The sequence below is a fragment of the Nicotiana tabacum genome, chromosome 22 (genome assembly GCF_000715075.1).
Source record: "Nicotiana tabacum cultivar K326 chromosome 22, ASM71507v2, whole genome shotgun sequence".
In the NCBI taxonomy this organism is placed as follows: domain Eukaryota; kingdom Viridiplantae; phylum Streptophyta; class Magnoliopsida; order Solanales; family Solanaceae; genus Nicotiana; species Nicotiana tabacum.
In genome coordinates, this window is record NC_134101.1 from 91388247 (window position 1) to 91406683 (window position 18437).

Sequence of the window (18437 nt, forward strand, 5' to 3'; positions counted from 1 at the left end):
ACAATGGTACAAGCGATTTGACGAGTTTATGTTGCGGCAAGGGTACAAGAGAAGCAAATACGATCATTGTGTGTATTTGCACAAGCTTAAAGATGGTTCCTTTGTATATCTTCTCCTATATGTTGATGATATGTTGATAGCTTCCAAGAATTTGGAAGAAATTGATAAGTTGAAGATTCAACTGAAGAAGGAGTTCGAGATGAAGGATTTGGGTGAGGCAAAGAAAATTCTTGGCATGGAGATAATTAGAGATAGACGTTCAAAGAAACTCTGTTTATCTCAAAAGGAATATTTGAAGAGAGTACTTCAACGTTTTGGCATAGATGACAAGACTAAGCCAGTTAGTACTCCACTTGCTTCCCATTTTAAGTTAAGTACTACTATGTCGCCAATGGATGAAGCTGAACGAGAGTATATGTCAAAGGTACCATACGCAAATGTTGTTGGTAGCTTGATGTATGCAATGGTTTGCACAAGGCCTGACATTTCACAAGCTGTTGGAGTTATTAGCAGATATATGCACAATCCAGGAAAGGAGCATTGGCAAGCTGTGAAGTGGATTCTACGGTATATTCATAATACTGTAGATGTCGGGTTAGTTTTTTAGCAGGAAGACAATCAGTCTGTAGTTGGATATTGTGACTCAGATTTTGCGGGTGATATGGACAAACGAAGATCAACTACTGGTTATGTGTTTACTTTTGCAAAGGCACCAGTTAGTTGGAAGTCTACTTTGCAGTCAACAGTTGCTTTGTCTACAACAGAGGCAGAGTACATGGCTATTACAGATGCTGTGAAAGAGGCAATTTGGCTTCAAGGATTGCTAAAGGAGCTTGGTGTTAAACAAAAAGGTATCACAATTTTTTGTGATAGTCAAAGTGCTATTCAATTAGCGAAGAACCAAGTTTATCATGCAAAGACGAAGCACATTGATGTTCGGTATCATTTCGTACGAGAAATCATAGAAGAAGGTGGAGTCACGGTGAAGAAAATTCATACTACAGAGAATCCTGCTGATATGCTGACAAAGATGGTGACTGCGGTCAAGTTTCAACATTGTTTGGATTTGATCAACATTGTTGAACACTGAAGATTGAAGAAGAAGACACAACCAAAATTTGTTATTGAGAGAGAATTGAAAATGTGGAATTTTGCCAAGGTGGAGATTTGTTGAAGTTTGGCAAAATGCCAAAGTCCCACATTGGTTGGGAGTTAAGTTTGGAAGGGATTTTTCCCCTATAAAAGAAGGCCTAATGTTTAGGATTGAAACACACCTCTCATTTGCCTTCTCATCTGTTTAAGGCATTTGTATCTTCTCTCTTTAGTATTATTTCACTTGTATTTTTGGAGTGGAATAAAATATTGGTTGTGTCCGAGGAGTAGGCAAAATTAGCCGAACCTCGTAAATTCTGGTGTTTCCTTTATTGTTGTTTTATTGTCTTATTTATTATTTGGTGGCTGTCATAATTTTTGGTATAGTAGTTGTGACTTATTCACACTATATACATTTGGCTTCCGCAACAATATAAAGGCCTTGTAATAGATAGGAAAATACACACAATTGAAGAAGAAAATTTCTTCCTTTCTCTCTATCTCTTTCTTGTTCATGTTTTACTAAATTGCTTTTATTTCATAACACGTTATCAGCACGAGTCTCTAACCAATTGTATATATATCTACAAAATTTTTCCTACATCCGGAAAGATTACAATTAGAAGCTATACATATCATCATATGGTTAAATGTAAAGAGAAACTACATATGGTAAGTAATGAAATGTAAGAAGGTATGATTATCTTATACTTGTCATTCCTCTAAAATCCCATATGCACACAACTTCGTACTGCACATATATTACATAAGCACATATTAATATTCATCTTTTATATCACATGAATGAAATAAAATTTTCGAAGTTCTATATGTGAAAATCATAGTAGCAGTTAATTGTTGATATGATGCATGTCATGGTAACCAAGGATATTTTATATAAATTGTCTTATGCATATTTGTGTGTTAACTATCTTCAATCTGTCCTGCCGCTTTTAACATTTTCTTTTACTTGGATGAATATTTTTTTTTCCTTTTGGATTTTTACACTTGCATATAGTACAAAAAAAGAATAAAAAAAATGGTCATACTGATTAAAAGCATAAATCACCTTGAAGAAAACAAAAAATACTTCACATCTTTATTTAGGTTGATTAATTACTTCGTTGAAATTTGGAAAACAAACCAGCTATTGAGAAAGTATACTTCATAATTTATGGTCGTATCATTTGAAAGCAAACAATGATTAGTATGACTACTAGAAGAGGTATTTTTGAGTATCCATGACCTATTTGATGCTTGCTACTGACTTACCATTTTTAAGTATTTTATATGAATGATGCACAAGCTACAACTGGTAAGTTGTTACCTATAATGTCACTTTTCAGGTAATATAAATACTGAATTTATGTATTAGTATTATATGTGTGTTGTTACCTATATGGTGTACTTTTGATAAATTTATTCACTAATTGCTTGGTTGAATTGAGTGAAGGAAAGTTATGGCGTTAAATCAAATCCAATAGGTAGGATATACCCTAAAAACAATAATATTTTTGAGAGAGACTCAATAAATATTATGACAATGATTTTATGATCCTTTTAAACTCTACTACAATTTAGAAGAAATATTCTGACTACAAACGGTTGTATTTCATATAGATGCTACAAATAATTAATAAAGCTTTACGCTGATTTGAGATTTGTACACTTATTTAAGAAAGCAAATTTGATTTGCTAAGTTGCAAATTAGTTGTGTATAACTTTTTTTGGCATGTGATTGAAATTAAGGCTTAAGAATGAATCTCAATATTGTTTAGTCTATTATGCCACTAATTGAGGAATAGACATCGGGATCAAGTCCTGATGCTCCATAATGATAAGAGTTGGGTTTGAGTCCCAATTTATTATGGCCTACCATGCCTTTATATTGGTAAGACATTGGGTTTGAGTCCTAATGTACCATATTGATGATATAATGATGACTAAAGAAAAATAATATATTTTTCATGAAAAGGCATGAAAATTTTCCCACTTGATTTGCTCCATTCTTGAAGTGAATGTGATAACAATGCATAATAAGTTTCAATGAAGACAAGTGGTTGAACAATGAACGTGAGCGTTCCAAATATCAAAATAATAATAATCATCACTATGATTATAAAAGGAGAACAATAAGGGTTCTCAAAATAGTCCTTCAAAATGTGAAAGCAATGCTTACCATTAAATTGGTATGAAAATAATAAAACACGTCGCTGATTATGATCCATTCCTTGAAGAGAATGTGACTTATGATAAGCATTGAGAATGCAAACCCATTCCTAAAGTTGAATGTGACAATATGTGATAAAAACAATGAATAAAGACATGCAATTCATGATTATATGAATACCACACAACTCACCTCTAAAGGAGGTTTGAGTAAAATAAAGAGAATAAATATTATTGTGTGGTTACATGAATATGTCATTGGTCGCGTACATGTGATATGCCAAATATTATTTTGTCATGCCTTATAAAAGTTATTAAAGGCAAAATTAAAGCAAGAAATGATTTTGCTTATGATGATTTTGACCATGATAATTTATTATGATATAATTTTCTCCGTGAAGGAGACATTTACCATATGAATGGTATGATAAAAGATCTTGTAGTACAAAAGTTGTTAAGAACTCCGAAAAAACTAATTTGTTACTACCCCGATGAATAAACTTATTCATGACATTGATATTGTAAAGTCTCAAAAGAAACTTTTTGAGTTTCAAATATATAAGTCAAAGTGATTGGCATATTGAGACTATAAATGAAAGGAAGATTGAATATCTTCATATTTCTATAATCATACCGGGTAAATATGAAAGGTTACCCGATCTTCTTTCTATTTGTACTACACAAATATAAGCATGATGCTGGAATCATATGCCACAAGTAAACTAGAGATTTACTAAAATAAATATTAATTGGCATGACCGGTTGACCATATCGGTTCAATTATGATGCGAAAAATTAATTAAGAATTACATTGACACATATTGAAGAATAGAAGATTCTTCAAGAATTCTCTTGTGCTGCTTATTCTCATGATATACCAGTTAAAGGTTGGGATTGAATCCTTTGATTTCTGGAAGGAATAAAAGGTGATATATATATGGGCCCAGTCACCTGCCATGTGGACTGTTTACTATAATATGATTTTAATAGATGCATCTATTTTATGGTCACATGTGCATTTGTTATCAACTTGCAGTTTGGTTTTTGCAAGATTGCTTGCTCAAATTATTAGAGCACAATTCCAGAATATAAATTATGATGATTTATCTTAATAATACTGGTTTAAATCCAAGTTGGTTTAGCAGAAATTGTATGCCTCCAATTATAGCTAAATCATTGGTTATGAAAACAAAACTTCCAAAAATAAAATTTGGTATGAGATTTATTATTTAATATACAGCAGCACTTGTACGCATCTAGCCAAGTTATAAAAAAATTTTCCCTATCACAATCGGTTCAGGGTCAGGAACCAAATAATTTCTATATAGAAATATGGATGTGCTATATGATTTAATTATGCCACCAAAATGCACAAAGATGAGTTCCCAAAGATGGTTGGGAAATGTGTTGGTGATTCCAACATTAGGGGGAGAAAATGGGCAGCTAAAAAAGTGATACGTTAAATGAATTATTATGAATACATATAGATCCTCGTACAAGAAAATATAAACTTGAAGTTCAAGTGATAATTCATTTACAAATTATTGTCAGACGCATTTGCTGACCCAAAGCTAAATGTCATATTTCAGCTGCTAATGCTCCAAATAGAATAAAATCCATGAGGGATAGAGTCTATGGCACACATGAAGTGTAATAGACCAATCGGTTCCAAAGATAAAACTCCTTGAAGAAGGAGAGGGGCAAATATTCAAAATGGTCATAATAAGGAGGCAAGTGCCCTAGAAGAGCACCATGACATAACACTTTATAAGACCTCATGGGAGAGGCTCAGGTACCTGAAAATAATGAAATAAAGAGATCTCAATAAGTTATGTCTTTATTGGGTAATAATGGAACCGACATAAAATGATTGTCGACGATATTATTAATATAATGTAGCGCTCAATATGATTAATATTGACGAGGATCTTGAGATCAAATCTGTCATGAAATTTGGACGGATAAAAGATTGGCCAAATAAAAAATACGCAATGAAATTTACTTCACTTGAAAAATGTGAAGTTGGACGGATAGTCCAACACCTAAAAGTATAAAGTCAATTGAGGCATAAATGTGTTCTTGTGCGAAAGGTTCAAGTCGATAGACATAAAGACGACTTGTGGCACAAGAAAATTAGTAAATATCCTCACATTGATTATATGGAGACATGTTCTCTTATAGTGGATATAGTCACTTCAGGGTTTAATCTGGCAATATATGAAAAACTTGATATGCGTATAGTGGATATCATTGAAAGATTTAAATTGTCTTGGAGCATATTAAGGTTTCCAAGAAATTTATTAAATAATGCTTCAAAAATCCTTATACGGATTGAAACAATCAGGGTCCATGTGGTATAATCGCCCGAGAGAATACTTGTTGAAAGAAGGGTATAAGTATAATTCAATTTGTCCTTGTGTCCTTATAAAAGGATATGGATTTGAATTTGTTATAATCGCCATGTATGTTGATGATTCAAATATCATTAGAACTCCCGGAGAGCTTCCTAAAGCAGTAGACTGTTTAAAGAAAGAATTTGAAATGAAAGATCTTGGAAAGACAAAATTTTGTCTTGGTCTACAAATTGAATATATGAAAGATAGAATTTTTGTCCTTCAATCAACATACACTAAAAAGATTTTAAAGAGCTTCTATGTGGATAAAGCACATCCATTAAGTACCCCGATGGTTGTGAGATTACTCGATATAAATAAAGATCCACTCCGACCTCATGAAAATAATGAAGAGCTTCTTGGTCCTAAAGTACCATATCGTAATGCAATTGGTGCGCTAATATATCTTGCTAACACTACAAGGCATGACATAACCTTTTCAGTTAATGTCTTAACAAGATATAGCTCCGCTCAAGGATAAATTGGAAAAAATCAAGCACATATTGCGTTATCTAAGGGGGATTACCGATGTGGGCTTATTTTATGGCAATGATTGCAATACCGATCTTGTTGGTTATGTCGATGTGGAGTATTTATCTGACACACACAAGGCTTGATCTCAAACATGTTATGTGTTTACATGTGTGGCACTGTCATATCTTGGCGATCGACTAAGCAATCAATCGTGGCTACTTCTTCTAATCATGCTGAGATAATTGCTATTCATGAAGCAAGTCGAGAATGTGTATGGTTGGGGTCTACTATACATCTTATTCGAGACAAATGTGGTTTGAAGTGTGATAAACTACCCACAGTTTTGTATGAAGAAAATACAACATGCATAGCCCAATTAAAGGGAGGATTCATAAAGGAGTTAGGACAAAGCACATTTCACCTAAATTATTGTTCACACATGATCTTCAAAAGAATTGTGATATTAATGTGCAACGGATCCGTTCAAGTAATAATATGGCTGATTTGTTCACCAAATATCTACCGGCGTCAACCTTCAAGAAACTAGTGTACAAGATTGGGATACGAAAGCTCAACGATGTGAACTGATGATCTCATCAGGGGGAGTTAATATGCGTTGTACTCTTTTTCCCTTACAAGGTTTTGTCCCATTGGGTTTTCCTTGCAAGGTTTTTAACGAGGCAACCAAAAGGCGTATTTCTAAATATGTGTACTCTTTTTCCTTCATTAGGATTTTTTTCCCATAGGGTTTTTTCCTAATAAGGTTTTAACGAGGCACATTATTTATGGATATCCAAGGGGGAGTGTTATGATAAAAATCAAAATATGGTGGATGTCTACTCTTCCTCCCTGATCTTTCTCTCAAATGGTTAATGACATATTCAATGACATATTTTCTATGTTCAATGACATATTCCATGACATATTTTCTTCAGTTTTCATGCCTATATAAAGGCCTTGTAATAGATAGGAAAATACACACAATTGAAGAAGAAAATTTCTTCCTTTCTCTCTATCTCTTTCTTGTTCATGTTTTACTAAATTGTCTTTATTTCTTGTTCATGTTTTACTAAATTGCTTTTATTTCATAACAAGTCGGACTTAGTAATTTTGGCTAAATTATGTATATGTATTAAAAATATATTAAATACGTATGGATTATAAATTTTGAACCTAATAACTCAAATGATCAATAAGTTTAGTGACATTGTGAACCTATAAAATTCAAATTCGGAATCCGTCTTTGTGCTCATTTCTAGAGAAGCTTGTCTAAATAATAATTTGTGTATATTTTAACAATATTTTATCACTTTCGTTACTGGAGATTATTAACTTTATCTTTATGTATATAATTTAAAGTAAAGAAAGAATTGTTAAACAAAGATTAGGCCCTTGGTAGTTTATACTTTATAACGTGAAGCACCTTTTAAGAGAAAAATTCCAACTCTATCATGTAAAGTCTCAAGAAAGTGATGCAATATATGCACATCAAAGATTGTGGTAAGATGATAAAGTACCCTCTATCATTATTATTGCGGAAGATCAAGTAGATAGATAAGAAAAAAATAACAAAAGGAAGCCTAATCCTCGGGCAAAAACATAGAGAATTTTTTGGTATGAATAAGAAGAAAAGCCATCTTTAGAATCCCTAATCACAATCACTATATATAGATCCTAAATAGTCCCAAACATATAAGAAAAAGGTTTACCAATCCGAGAAGGACACTAAATTTTTCTTTCCCAAATTTATTAGAACAATGGGTTTCCCAAACCTATAGGGATTATGAGTTTCTTAAAATATAAGAAAATAATTCAAGCCACAAATAACAAATCTTCCCCTTGACTTGAATTCTCTTCATCAATAGGAACAACTTCTCTCTACCTTGCCCTTAGCCCTCGAAAGGGCTTTACCCATTACCGCAAACATCAACCAAGTCTAGGCGCGCCTAAGCTTATTTAGAGACCTAATCTCTTCAACTATCAACAAATCCGTCGATCTGCTTCTGCACTCGAAATAACTTCAGGATAGCTATTACACTCAAGCACATCAACGATCTCTACAAATACTAAAGCAAACCCCACAGTTTTCGTATATCCAAGAAGATTCCCATCAATTACGTTTGCAAGCCTATGCGATCGGTTGATCACTCTCTTCTCTCTGCCTGTTGCAATGCTATATGATACTTGCGCAGGTACATCAACATTATCATCTTGATCAATATTTTGCACCTCCTCTACTTTAGAACTACTGGGCTAAGTTAGTGGAGGTTCAATTTCTAGTTCTATGCGGTCACTGACACCACAATCTGTTTCTACTATTGTTTTCTCCCTCTGACTGTCCAGTGAGGCAGATTCATTGAATGTCACATCCTCACTAATAATTAACCCTAGAGTCTTTTGATCTGTGCACTACAACCTAGAACCTTTCACTCTAGTTGTATACCCCAAAAATATGCATTTCTTTATCCTCAGCTTAACTTTTCTACCCTCACATGAGTATAAGAGGGCAATCAAATATCCTCAAATTTGAATATTAGCAAGCGAACTAGACGATATCTCAAAAGGAATATTAAACTCAATAGACGTGGATGGAGATATATTGACCAAATAACAAGCTGTATTGAATTACTTCAGCCCAAAAATCCTTGCTAATACATGAGAGTAAAATCATGCTTCGTGCCCTATCACAAAGCATTATGTTCATATGTTCTAAAATAACATTCTATTGTGGTGTTCTAACATAAGTGCAATATCTCATTATACCCTCTTTGCTGCAGAAATAATTAACTAAGAATTGCAAAATTTCAACCCATTATCAGTCAGAACATGCTTAACTTTTTTTTATCTGCCTCTCAACTATCGTCTTCTATTTAAAAAATGTTAAAAATGCCCCATCTTTTGTTTTTAGAGAATACACTCACACTATTCATGAGAAAATTATCAATCAAAGTCATAAAATACCTGGTATCACCCTTGGAGGAAACTTTGTTTGAACCCCACAAGTCTGAATGTATATAATCTAACTTGTTTATGGTCTTCTGCTCTACTTTCTTACTGAATTTCACCATTGTTTGTTACTAAATACACTGTTGAAGTTTTCAAATATCCCACATCGATGATTGACACTTTTGTTTGGGAAATTTTCCCTATAAAAGGAGGCCTAATGTTTAGGATTTAATACACACCTCTCATTTGCCTTCTTATCTTCTTAAGACATTTGTATCTTCTCTCTTTAGTATTATTTCACTTGTATTTTTGGAGTGGAATAAAATATTGGCTGTGTCCGAGGAAGTAGGCAAAATTGGCCGAACCTCGTAAATTCTGGTGTTCCTTTTATTGTTGCTTTACTGTCTTATTTATTATTTAGTGGCTGCCATAATTTTGGTATAGTAATTGTGACTTATTCACACTATATAAATTTGGCTTCCGCAACAATTGGTATCAGAGCCAAGGTACTGTCTAAGTATTCTCTGTGGTTGCAGCATAGTCTGATCTTCCACATCAGAAAAGATTTATCTTGGTAACTGAGTCAAGGTTCTGTCTGAGCATGCTATGTGGTTGCAGCTTAGTCTGATCTTCCACACCAGAAAGGAAATAATCTTGATTTGTGTCATCAGCTATTAAATAATATTTGTGTCAAAGATGGGAGACAATAAACAAGAAGAATCTACATCAAGTGTCAATAATACGTCATCATTGTCATCTTCGCTTATGACAAAAATTATGTCAAATGCGAAATTTGCGGTAGAATTTTTTGACGGGTCAGGACATTTTGGGATGTGGCAAGGCGAGGTTCTAGATGTCCTTTTTCAATAAGGGCTAGATCTTGCTATTGAATAAAAAAGACCAGATATTATTGGAGAAGAAGATTGGAGAATTATCAACCATGTTGCTTGTGGTACCATTCGATCCTACCTTGCTAGAGAGCAGAAATATCCATACACAAAGGAAACTTCAACAAGTAAATTATGGAAAGCACTGGAGGATAAATTTTTGAAGAAAAATAGTCAAAATAAATTGTACATGAAGAAGAGATAGTTTCGCTTCACCAATGTTCTTGGTACCACGATGAATGAACATATCACCAGTTTCAATAAGTTGGTCATAAATTTGCAAAATATGGATGCAACTTTTGATGATGGTGACTTAGCCTTGATGTTGTTGGGGTCATACGAGCACCTTGAAACTACTCTACTCCATGAAAATGACGAAATTTCTCTCAGAGAAGTTTGTTCGACTTTGTACAGCTATGAACAAAAAAAGGGAGAAAAACAGAAGGACAGAGAAAGAGAAGCACATGGTTGTGAGGGGTCATCCTTAAAATAAAACGAGGATAAGGAAGGGAAGATCCAAGTTAAGATCTAGACCCAGCAAAGATGAATGTGCCTTTTGTCGAGAAAATGGACACTGGAAGAAAGGCTGTCCGAAGTTGAAGAATAAGGCCAAATGTAATAATGGAAAGGTCATTATGGATTCAAATGTAACTGATTGTGATGATTCAGACTTCTCATTAGTTACAACAGAGTCATCAACATCATCAGACATATGGTTGATGGACTCGGCTTGTAGCTATCATATGTATCCCAACAGGGACTGGTTCGTAGATTTTCAAGAAGGAGAATATATAGTCATTCAAACAGCGGATAACAGCCCTCATACCACATATGGAATTTAATACGATTAAGAAACCATGATGGAATGATCAGATCATTAACAGATGTTCGATATGTATCGGATTTGAAGAAAAAACTCATCTCTGTGGGAGCCCTAGAATCAAATGGGTTTAAAATCATTGTAGAAAATAGAGTAACGAGAGTATGCTCCGGTGCACTAGTGGTAATGAAGGCCAATCGGAAGAACAATAACATGTACCGTTATCGTGGCAGTACAGTTATTGGGACAGTGACAGTGACATCCAGTGACCACAAAGAGGCAGAAGCAACCAGGCTATGGCACATGCGCTTGGGACAAGCTGGAGGAAAATCCTTAAAAACTCTATCAGATCAAGGATTGTTAAAATGAGTAAAGGCTTGCAACTTAGAGTTTTGCAAGCATTGTGTCAAAGGGAAACAAACAAGGGTTAAATTTGGTACAACGATCCATAATACTAAAGGCATTTTGGATTATGTACACTTTGATATTTGGGGTCCTTCCAAAATACCTTCATTGGGTGGGAAGCACTATTTTGTAACCTTTATTGATGATTTTTTCCAAAGAGTGTGGGTGTATATAATGAAAAGCAAAGATGAAGTGTTGGAAATTTTTCTCAAATGGAAAATGATTGTGGAGAATCAAACAAGCAGGAGGATCAAGTGTATTCGCACAGACAATGGAGGTGAATAAAAAATGATCATTTTAATAAGGCCTGTGAAAATGATGGCATCGTCCGACACTTCACTGTCAAACATACACCACAACAGAATGGAGTGGCAGAACGTATGAACCGGACCTTGCTGGAGAAGGTACGGTGTATGTTGTCCAATGCTAGCTTGGGCAAAGAATTTTGGGCTAAAGCAATTACATATGCATTCCACCTCATTAATCGTCTACCATCTGCTGCTATTGATGGCAAGACACCATTTGAAAAATGGTATGGAAAGCCTGCTGTAGATTATGACTCTTTGCACATGTTTGGCTCAACTGCATATTATCATGTGATAGAGTCAAAATTGAATCCAATGGCAAATAAGGCTATTTTTATGGGAATTACTTCTGGAGTAAAATGATACCGCTTATGGTGTCCTATGACAAAGAAAGTAATATTAAGTAGGGATGTTACCTTTGATGAATCTGTTATGGTAAATAAGGTAACATAAGATACCAAACAAAATGAGGGTGCTTCTAAACAGGTGGAGTTTTAGGAAAAATTTATTTTCCTACACAAGAAGCAGATGAGGAAACAAATGAAGATTATCCTCTAGAAGAAGAGCCAGTAGAGAGGGAGATTCCAACTCAAGAACCTCAACAACAACTTGAATCAATTGCAAATAGCAGGCCAAAAAGGACAATAACAAAACATGTTCGTTTTATAGAGATGGTTGCTTGTGCCGCCTCAATTGTAGCTGATGATGTTCCTACCACTTATAAAGACGCAGTCCAAAGTTCAGAAGAAGATAAGTGGAGGATTGCCATAAATGATGAAATACAGTCCCTTCATCAGAATCATACATGGAAATTGGCCAATCTCCCGAAGGGAAAGAAAGCAAATGGGTGCAAATGAGTATTTACAAAGAAAGAAAGATTTTCTAACCAAGAAGATGTTCCCTACAAAGCAAGATTGGTGGCCAAAGGATATGCTCAAAAAGAGGGAATTGATTACAATGAAGTATTTTCTCCAGTTGTAAAACATTCCTCCGTTAGAATTATGTTGGCTTTGGTAGCACAGTTGGATTTGGAACTAGTTCAGATGGATGTAAAAATTGCGTTTTTACATGAAAACTTGGAGGAGGAAATCTACATGACTCATCCAGAAGGATTCAAAGTTGCTGGAAAAGAAAATATGGTATGCAAACTTGAAAAATCATTATACGGATTGAAACAATCTTCTAGACAATGGTACAAGCGATTTGACAAGTTTATGTTGCGGCAAGGGTACAAGAGAAGCAAATACGATCATTGTGTATATTTGAGCAAGCTTGAAGATGGTTCCTTTGTATATCTTCTCCTATATGTTGATGATATGTTGATAGCTTCCAAGAATTCGGAAGAAATTGATAAGTTGAAGATTCAACTGAAGAAGGAGTTCGAGATGAAGGATCTGGGTGAGGCAAAGAAAATTCTTGGCATGGAGATAATAAGAGATAGACGTTCAAAGAAACTCTGTTTATCTCAAAAGGAATATTTGAAGAGAGTACTACAACGTTTTGGCATAGATGAGAAGACTAAGCCAGTTAGTACTCCACTTGCTCCCCATTTTAAGCTAAGTACTACTATGTCACCAAAAGATGAAGCTGAACATGAGTATATGTCAAGGGTACCATACACAAATGCTGTTGGTAGCTTGATGTATGCAATGGTCTGTACGAGACCTGACATTTCACAAGTTGTTAGAGTTATTAACAGATATATGCATAATCCAGGAAAGGAGCATTGACAAGCTGTGAAGTAGATTCTACGGTATATTCATAATACTGTAGATGTTGGGTTGGTTTTTGAGCAGGAAGGCAATCAATCTGTAGTTGGATATTGTGACTCAGATTTTGCGGGTGATCTGGACAAACGAAGATCAACAACTGGTTATGTGTTTACTTTTGCAAAGGCACCAGTTAGTTGGAAGTCTACTTTGCAGTCAACAGTTGCTTTGTCTACAACAGAGGCAGAGTATATGGCTATTACAGAGGCTATGAAGGAGGCAATTTGGCTTCGGGGATTGCTAAAAGTGCTTGGTATTGGACACAAAAGTATCACAATTTTTTGTGATAGTCAAAGTGCTATTCAATTAGCGAAGAACCAAATTTATCATTCCAGGACAAAGCACATTGATGTTCGGTATCATTTCGTACAAGAAATCATAGAAGAAGGTGGAGTCACGGTGAAGAAAATTCATACTACAGAGAATCATGTTGATATGCTGACAAAAGTGGTGACTGCGGTCAAGTTTCAACATTGTTTGGATTTTGATCAACATTGTTGAACACTGAAGATTGGAGATGAAGACACAACCAAAATTTGTTATTGATAGAAAATTGAAGATGTGGAATTTTGCCAAGGTGGAAGTTTGTTGAAGTTGTCAAATATCCCACATCGGTGGTTGACACATTTGTTTGGGAAATTTTCCTTATAAAAGGAGGCTTAATGTTTAGGATTTAATACACACCTCTCATTTGCCTTCTTATCTTCTTAAGACATTTGTATCTTCTCTCTTTAGTATTATTTCACTTGTATTTTTGGAGTGAAATAAAATATTGGCTGTGTCCGAGGAAGTAGGCAAAATTGGCCGAACCTCGTAAATTCTTGTATTCCTTTTATTGTTGCTTTATTGTCTTATTTATTATTTAGTGGCTGCCATAATTTTGGTATAGTTAGTTGTGACTTATTCACACTATATACATTTGTCTTCCGCAACATACACAGTGCTAACAAAAATTTAAAACTTGATTTTTGTACCCATCCAACGAATTCTGCTTGCTCAACAAAGATAATTCATTGTCACTCATATGACCAAGTCATAAGTGCAACAACTAAGACTAATTCAGATTACCTTTTCCAGAAGTTATATCATCTTTCCCTTCAACTACACTGACTTGAAGATGATACAATTTAGAATGTCGTTTACTCTTTATGAGTACCATGTGCCTTTACACACTTTAAGTATTTTATTTTTAGAGTTTATATCCTTGATCATCCAAAGTCGAAAGAGAAATCAAATTTCTCTTTATCCGAGGATAATGCCAGTATTTAGTATTTATGATAATTCCATCCAATATTCTCAATTTGATGTTACCAATCACTTCTACTCGTAATAGTTTATCATCTCCCATGCAGATAGTCCTGCTCATATGCTTGTAAGTTGCAAACCAATTCTTGTATGTGCACATGTAGGAAGTAGCACCAGAATTAAGAACCCAATAATTCTGCCCATAACTAGAACTCACGACACAAACGTGCGCTACATAGTCACTATCATCAGAATTATTGTAAGTGTCAATAATATTTGTAGAATTATCTACTTTTGCTTCCCTCTTTTCTCTTTCAGCTTATGATAATTTCTCTTGTAATGACCTTGTTCCCTGCACTCATAATAATTCTATTTTTTTTTCTTTAGACTTCGATCTGGTTGTTGAATTTTTTCTATTAAAGTCTTTCTGTTGTGTTCTTCCTCTACTCACAAGACCTTCACCCTCAGTTCTGCTTTTTGGAAGTCTCTTTTTCAACTTTTTAGATTTTAGTGCATTACTAACATTTTTCAGTGAAATATTGTCTTTCCTATATAGCAACATATCAACAAAAGTATCGTAACATAACACAATCAAGGCATTATCCTACTTTCAACTTTGATATTTGCATTCTTCAAGTTCATTTATTATTAAATTAAACTCATCAAGGTGAGTTTTAACAGGTGTACCTTCGTTCATACGGAGATTGTATAAGAAGCGGTTTTGTTACCTATTTCTTAGAATACAGATCTTCCAGCTTCTTTCATGCCATTGATGCAGAAGTTTCTTCAGTAATTTTCCAAAAAATGCTCTATTTGTAACGCTCATGAAGAACGCACTCAAAGCCCTCTCCTTCAGGTCTGCCTTTTCTATCTCTTTCATCTCGTCAGGAAAATCCTAATCAATTGCTTCCAACCCCCTTGTAACACCAGAGACGATTTCATCCTAATCTTCCATAGACTGAAGTAGACCCCCTATCGAATTTTTCTACTTCGTACTTTGTTGAAGATGATGAAGATATCTTAACTCTAGATTATATATAGAAACCCGAACCTTGCTCATATTTTGACCACCTTCTTATAAAGAACCAATAAAGCGGCCCTCATCACCGAGGGTTGTAGTATGAATACATAAGATCAGTTCATCCTTAATTAGATCTATTTGATTCGTGTTATGAAATGGAAAAATCCTAGCAGTAATATTTTTCCCTTTAATAGGTCTTATGCGGCGTGAATCCGAACAAGTCGGAGTCCCAACCCGTATGCTGGTTATCAAATACCAATAGGAAAATCAAAAAAATAAAGTAGCCCCTCCACTTCTCTTCGTCTCACACAAAAAGAGGTTTGCGCATGGGGCAACTGAATTTGCCTAGAAGCCACCACAATCCTTTCTTTTCATTTTTTTGTTCTTGACATCTTGTATATCCACCATTTCTCTTTTCTTCATTCATATTATAAAATCAACCCCTCTCCAGAAAAAAAGGTTTGATTCATTTTTAACCACTCATTCTCATCCTAGCCTAGCCACTAACAGGGTCTTTTTTGGTTTTGTCCATTACCCCTCTTTTTGTACACAAAAGAAAAAAAACCCACCAATAATCTTTAGAGAGATAGAAACATTGTTTTCAGGGAAGGAAGAAGAATAAAATAATAACTCCTGAAAAGGTTCCTTCTTCTCCCAAAATTCTCTCTCCCTGCCTATTTTTCTCTCTTTCTTTTCTTCTTATTCATAATCTATACGAGTTTTGTTTTTCTTAATCCTCTGATGCACTTTGTTTTTAAGGTATCAATTGATATGTGGCATTGTCTTCTTATTGATATTTTTGTCGTCTCGTCAATTATGATAAAGCTGTTACCTTTTATAACCAATCCATTGATGCAGATTTTAGCACAGAACAGAATCTTCCAATCTCTCAATCTCTCTATCATTAATTAATCTTTTCTTAAATACTAAAGGGGTACAAATTATAATTATCCTCGTATTCTGAATTCTTGTCATTTTTATTTCCTCTATTTAGTTTCTTATTTTCGAACCCCTACACAATCCATTATCTGGCATATAGTAGCATTCTTTTTTTTCTTGTACCAAACTTAAGTTGTCGGTCAAATTATCAATAATGGGTTGTGCAACTTCAAAGCCAAAAGTATGTCAAAATTGCCATACACCATATTCCCCTGTACGTAGAAGCTACTCAATGTACATACCACATAAGAAAGATCATAATGAGAGTGAACAACATTTGGTTAATCTCACTTCCTCCACGTTAGGATCATTGAAACTTGACTCAATGAACCTGAGTCAGAGTCTCGAAGATGATCAATTTGCATTCGAAATCGACGACTACGATGCAACAAAGGGAAATAAAGATGAGCTGATGATTGAGGCAAGAACATGGTCCCAAATGATCAATGAAAAAATCCCAAAAGTTGTGGTTCCAAAGACACCAGTAAGAACACCACCAGGTGAGCCAGAAACTATTAATGCTTGGGAATTAATGGAAGGTCTTGAAGATATTACTCCTCTTAAACCTCATCTTGATCATAGTTTCTCTTTCCCTGTTTCTCATAATACAAATATATCTTGTTTTGATGATCATCAGCTTAAAGAAAATGGCGAAGGATCGCCGAAAATGCCTGATAATGAGTCTAGTTTGCATTCAAATGATACATTTATAGTGTCTGATTTTGATCCTGAAGTGATTTCTACATTTAGAAAAGCACTTGAAGAGCTTCCACCTGCTAACCCTTTTCATTTGAAGCCATTAATCGTCGAAGATCATCAGGGATCGGATGATGAGGCCGAGTCAAGAAAGGACTCGAAGATAGAAAATGGAGAAGTACTAACGGAGTGTAATAAATTGGTGTCTCGTGAGATGGAAAAATTGGTTATTTACTTCACGAGCCTAAGAGGGGTGAGGAAAACATACGAGGATTGTTGTCACGTCCGTGTGATTCTAAAGGGACTTGGTGTTAAGGTTGATGAGAGGGATGTTTCAATGCATTCAGGGTTCAAGGAGGAGTTGAAAGAATTATTGGGAGATGGATTTGCTAGAGGGGGATTACCAAGGGTGTTTTTAGGTAAAAAATACATTGGTGGAGCTGATGTAATACGGAGAATGAATGAGGATGGGAAGCTCGAGAAGTTAGTAGAAAATTGCGAACGAATAGAGAATGGTGATGGTGGTGGTGGGATTGGAAATGGAGTTTGTGAGGCTTGTGGAGATATTAGGTTTGTACCATGTGAGACATGCTCAGGGAGTTGTAAAATATACTATGAGGGAGAGCACGACGAATTGGAAGTTGAGGACGAAGAATATGGCTTCCAACGTTGCCCGGATTGTAATGAGAATGGACTGATAAGATGTCCAATTTGTTGTGATTAAGGTTCATCAACATTGTCCAATTCTTTCCTTCTTTTTAATCCTTTTTCTGGTTAATTGTCTTGATGTTAAGATAATTGTTGTATAGTAAGGAGTTTTTATTGTGTTAGGAAGATAATGTAGTTGCAGTATGATAAACCAGAAACCTATTCCAAGCTCCAGAGTTGTGTTAGACGAGAATGTCATGTAGTACAGTTTCCATGTTTCCTGGTAAAAGATAAGAACCTCATAACATTTTCTCTTAGTGTAAAGCTTATTGCTCATACTAATGTAGCAAGGATTTTAATTTGTATACACAAGAATTTGTTAGTGTATTTTAATTTACTATAACAGGTAACATGCCTTATTTTCAGGTTACTAATTCGACTTTTATGAATGGTTTACCTGTTATTATCTTTTCGTACATGATCTATTAGTATATACCCCTCCGTTCCAGTTTATGTGAACTTATTTTTTTGGTTCGTTAAAAAAAAAATGACCCCTTTCTAAATTTGGAAACAATTTAGCTTAAACTTCCAATTCTACCCTTAATGAGAAGCTTTTATAACCACACAA

The 18437-nt window shown here is 34.7% G+C and overlaps 1 protein-coding gene across 1 annotated transcript; it reads left to right on the forward strand.

The window, feature by feature from the left end:
- The first annotated feature begins 15853 nt into the window (after window positions 1-15853).
- Window positions 15854-18207, forward strand: LOC107770865 (uncharacterized protein At3g28850-like). Its single transcript, XM_016590204.2, has one exon. The coding sequence runs from the start codon at window positions 16620-16622 to the stop codon at window positions 17883-17885; it is 1266 nt and encodes a 421-aa protein (XP_016445690.2). The 5' UTR covers window positions 15854-16619; the 3' UTR covers window positions 17886-18207.
- Window positions 18208-18437: the final 230 nt, after the last annotated feature.

What these genes read in the sequence shown, in the direction of transcription:
- LOC107770865 (XM_016590204.2), top strand. Translation starts at nt 16,620, where the DNA reads ATGGGTTGTGCAACTTCAAAGCCAAAAGTATGTCAAAATTGCCATACA.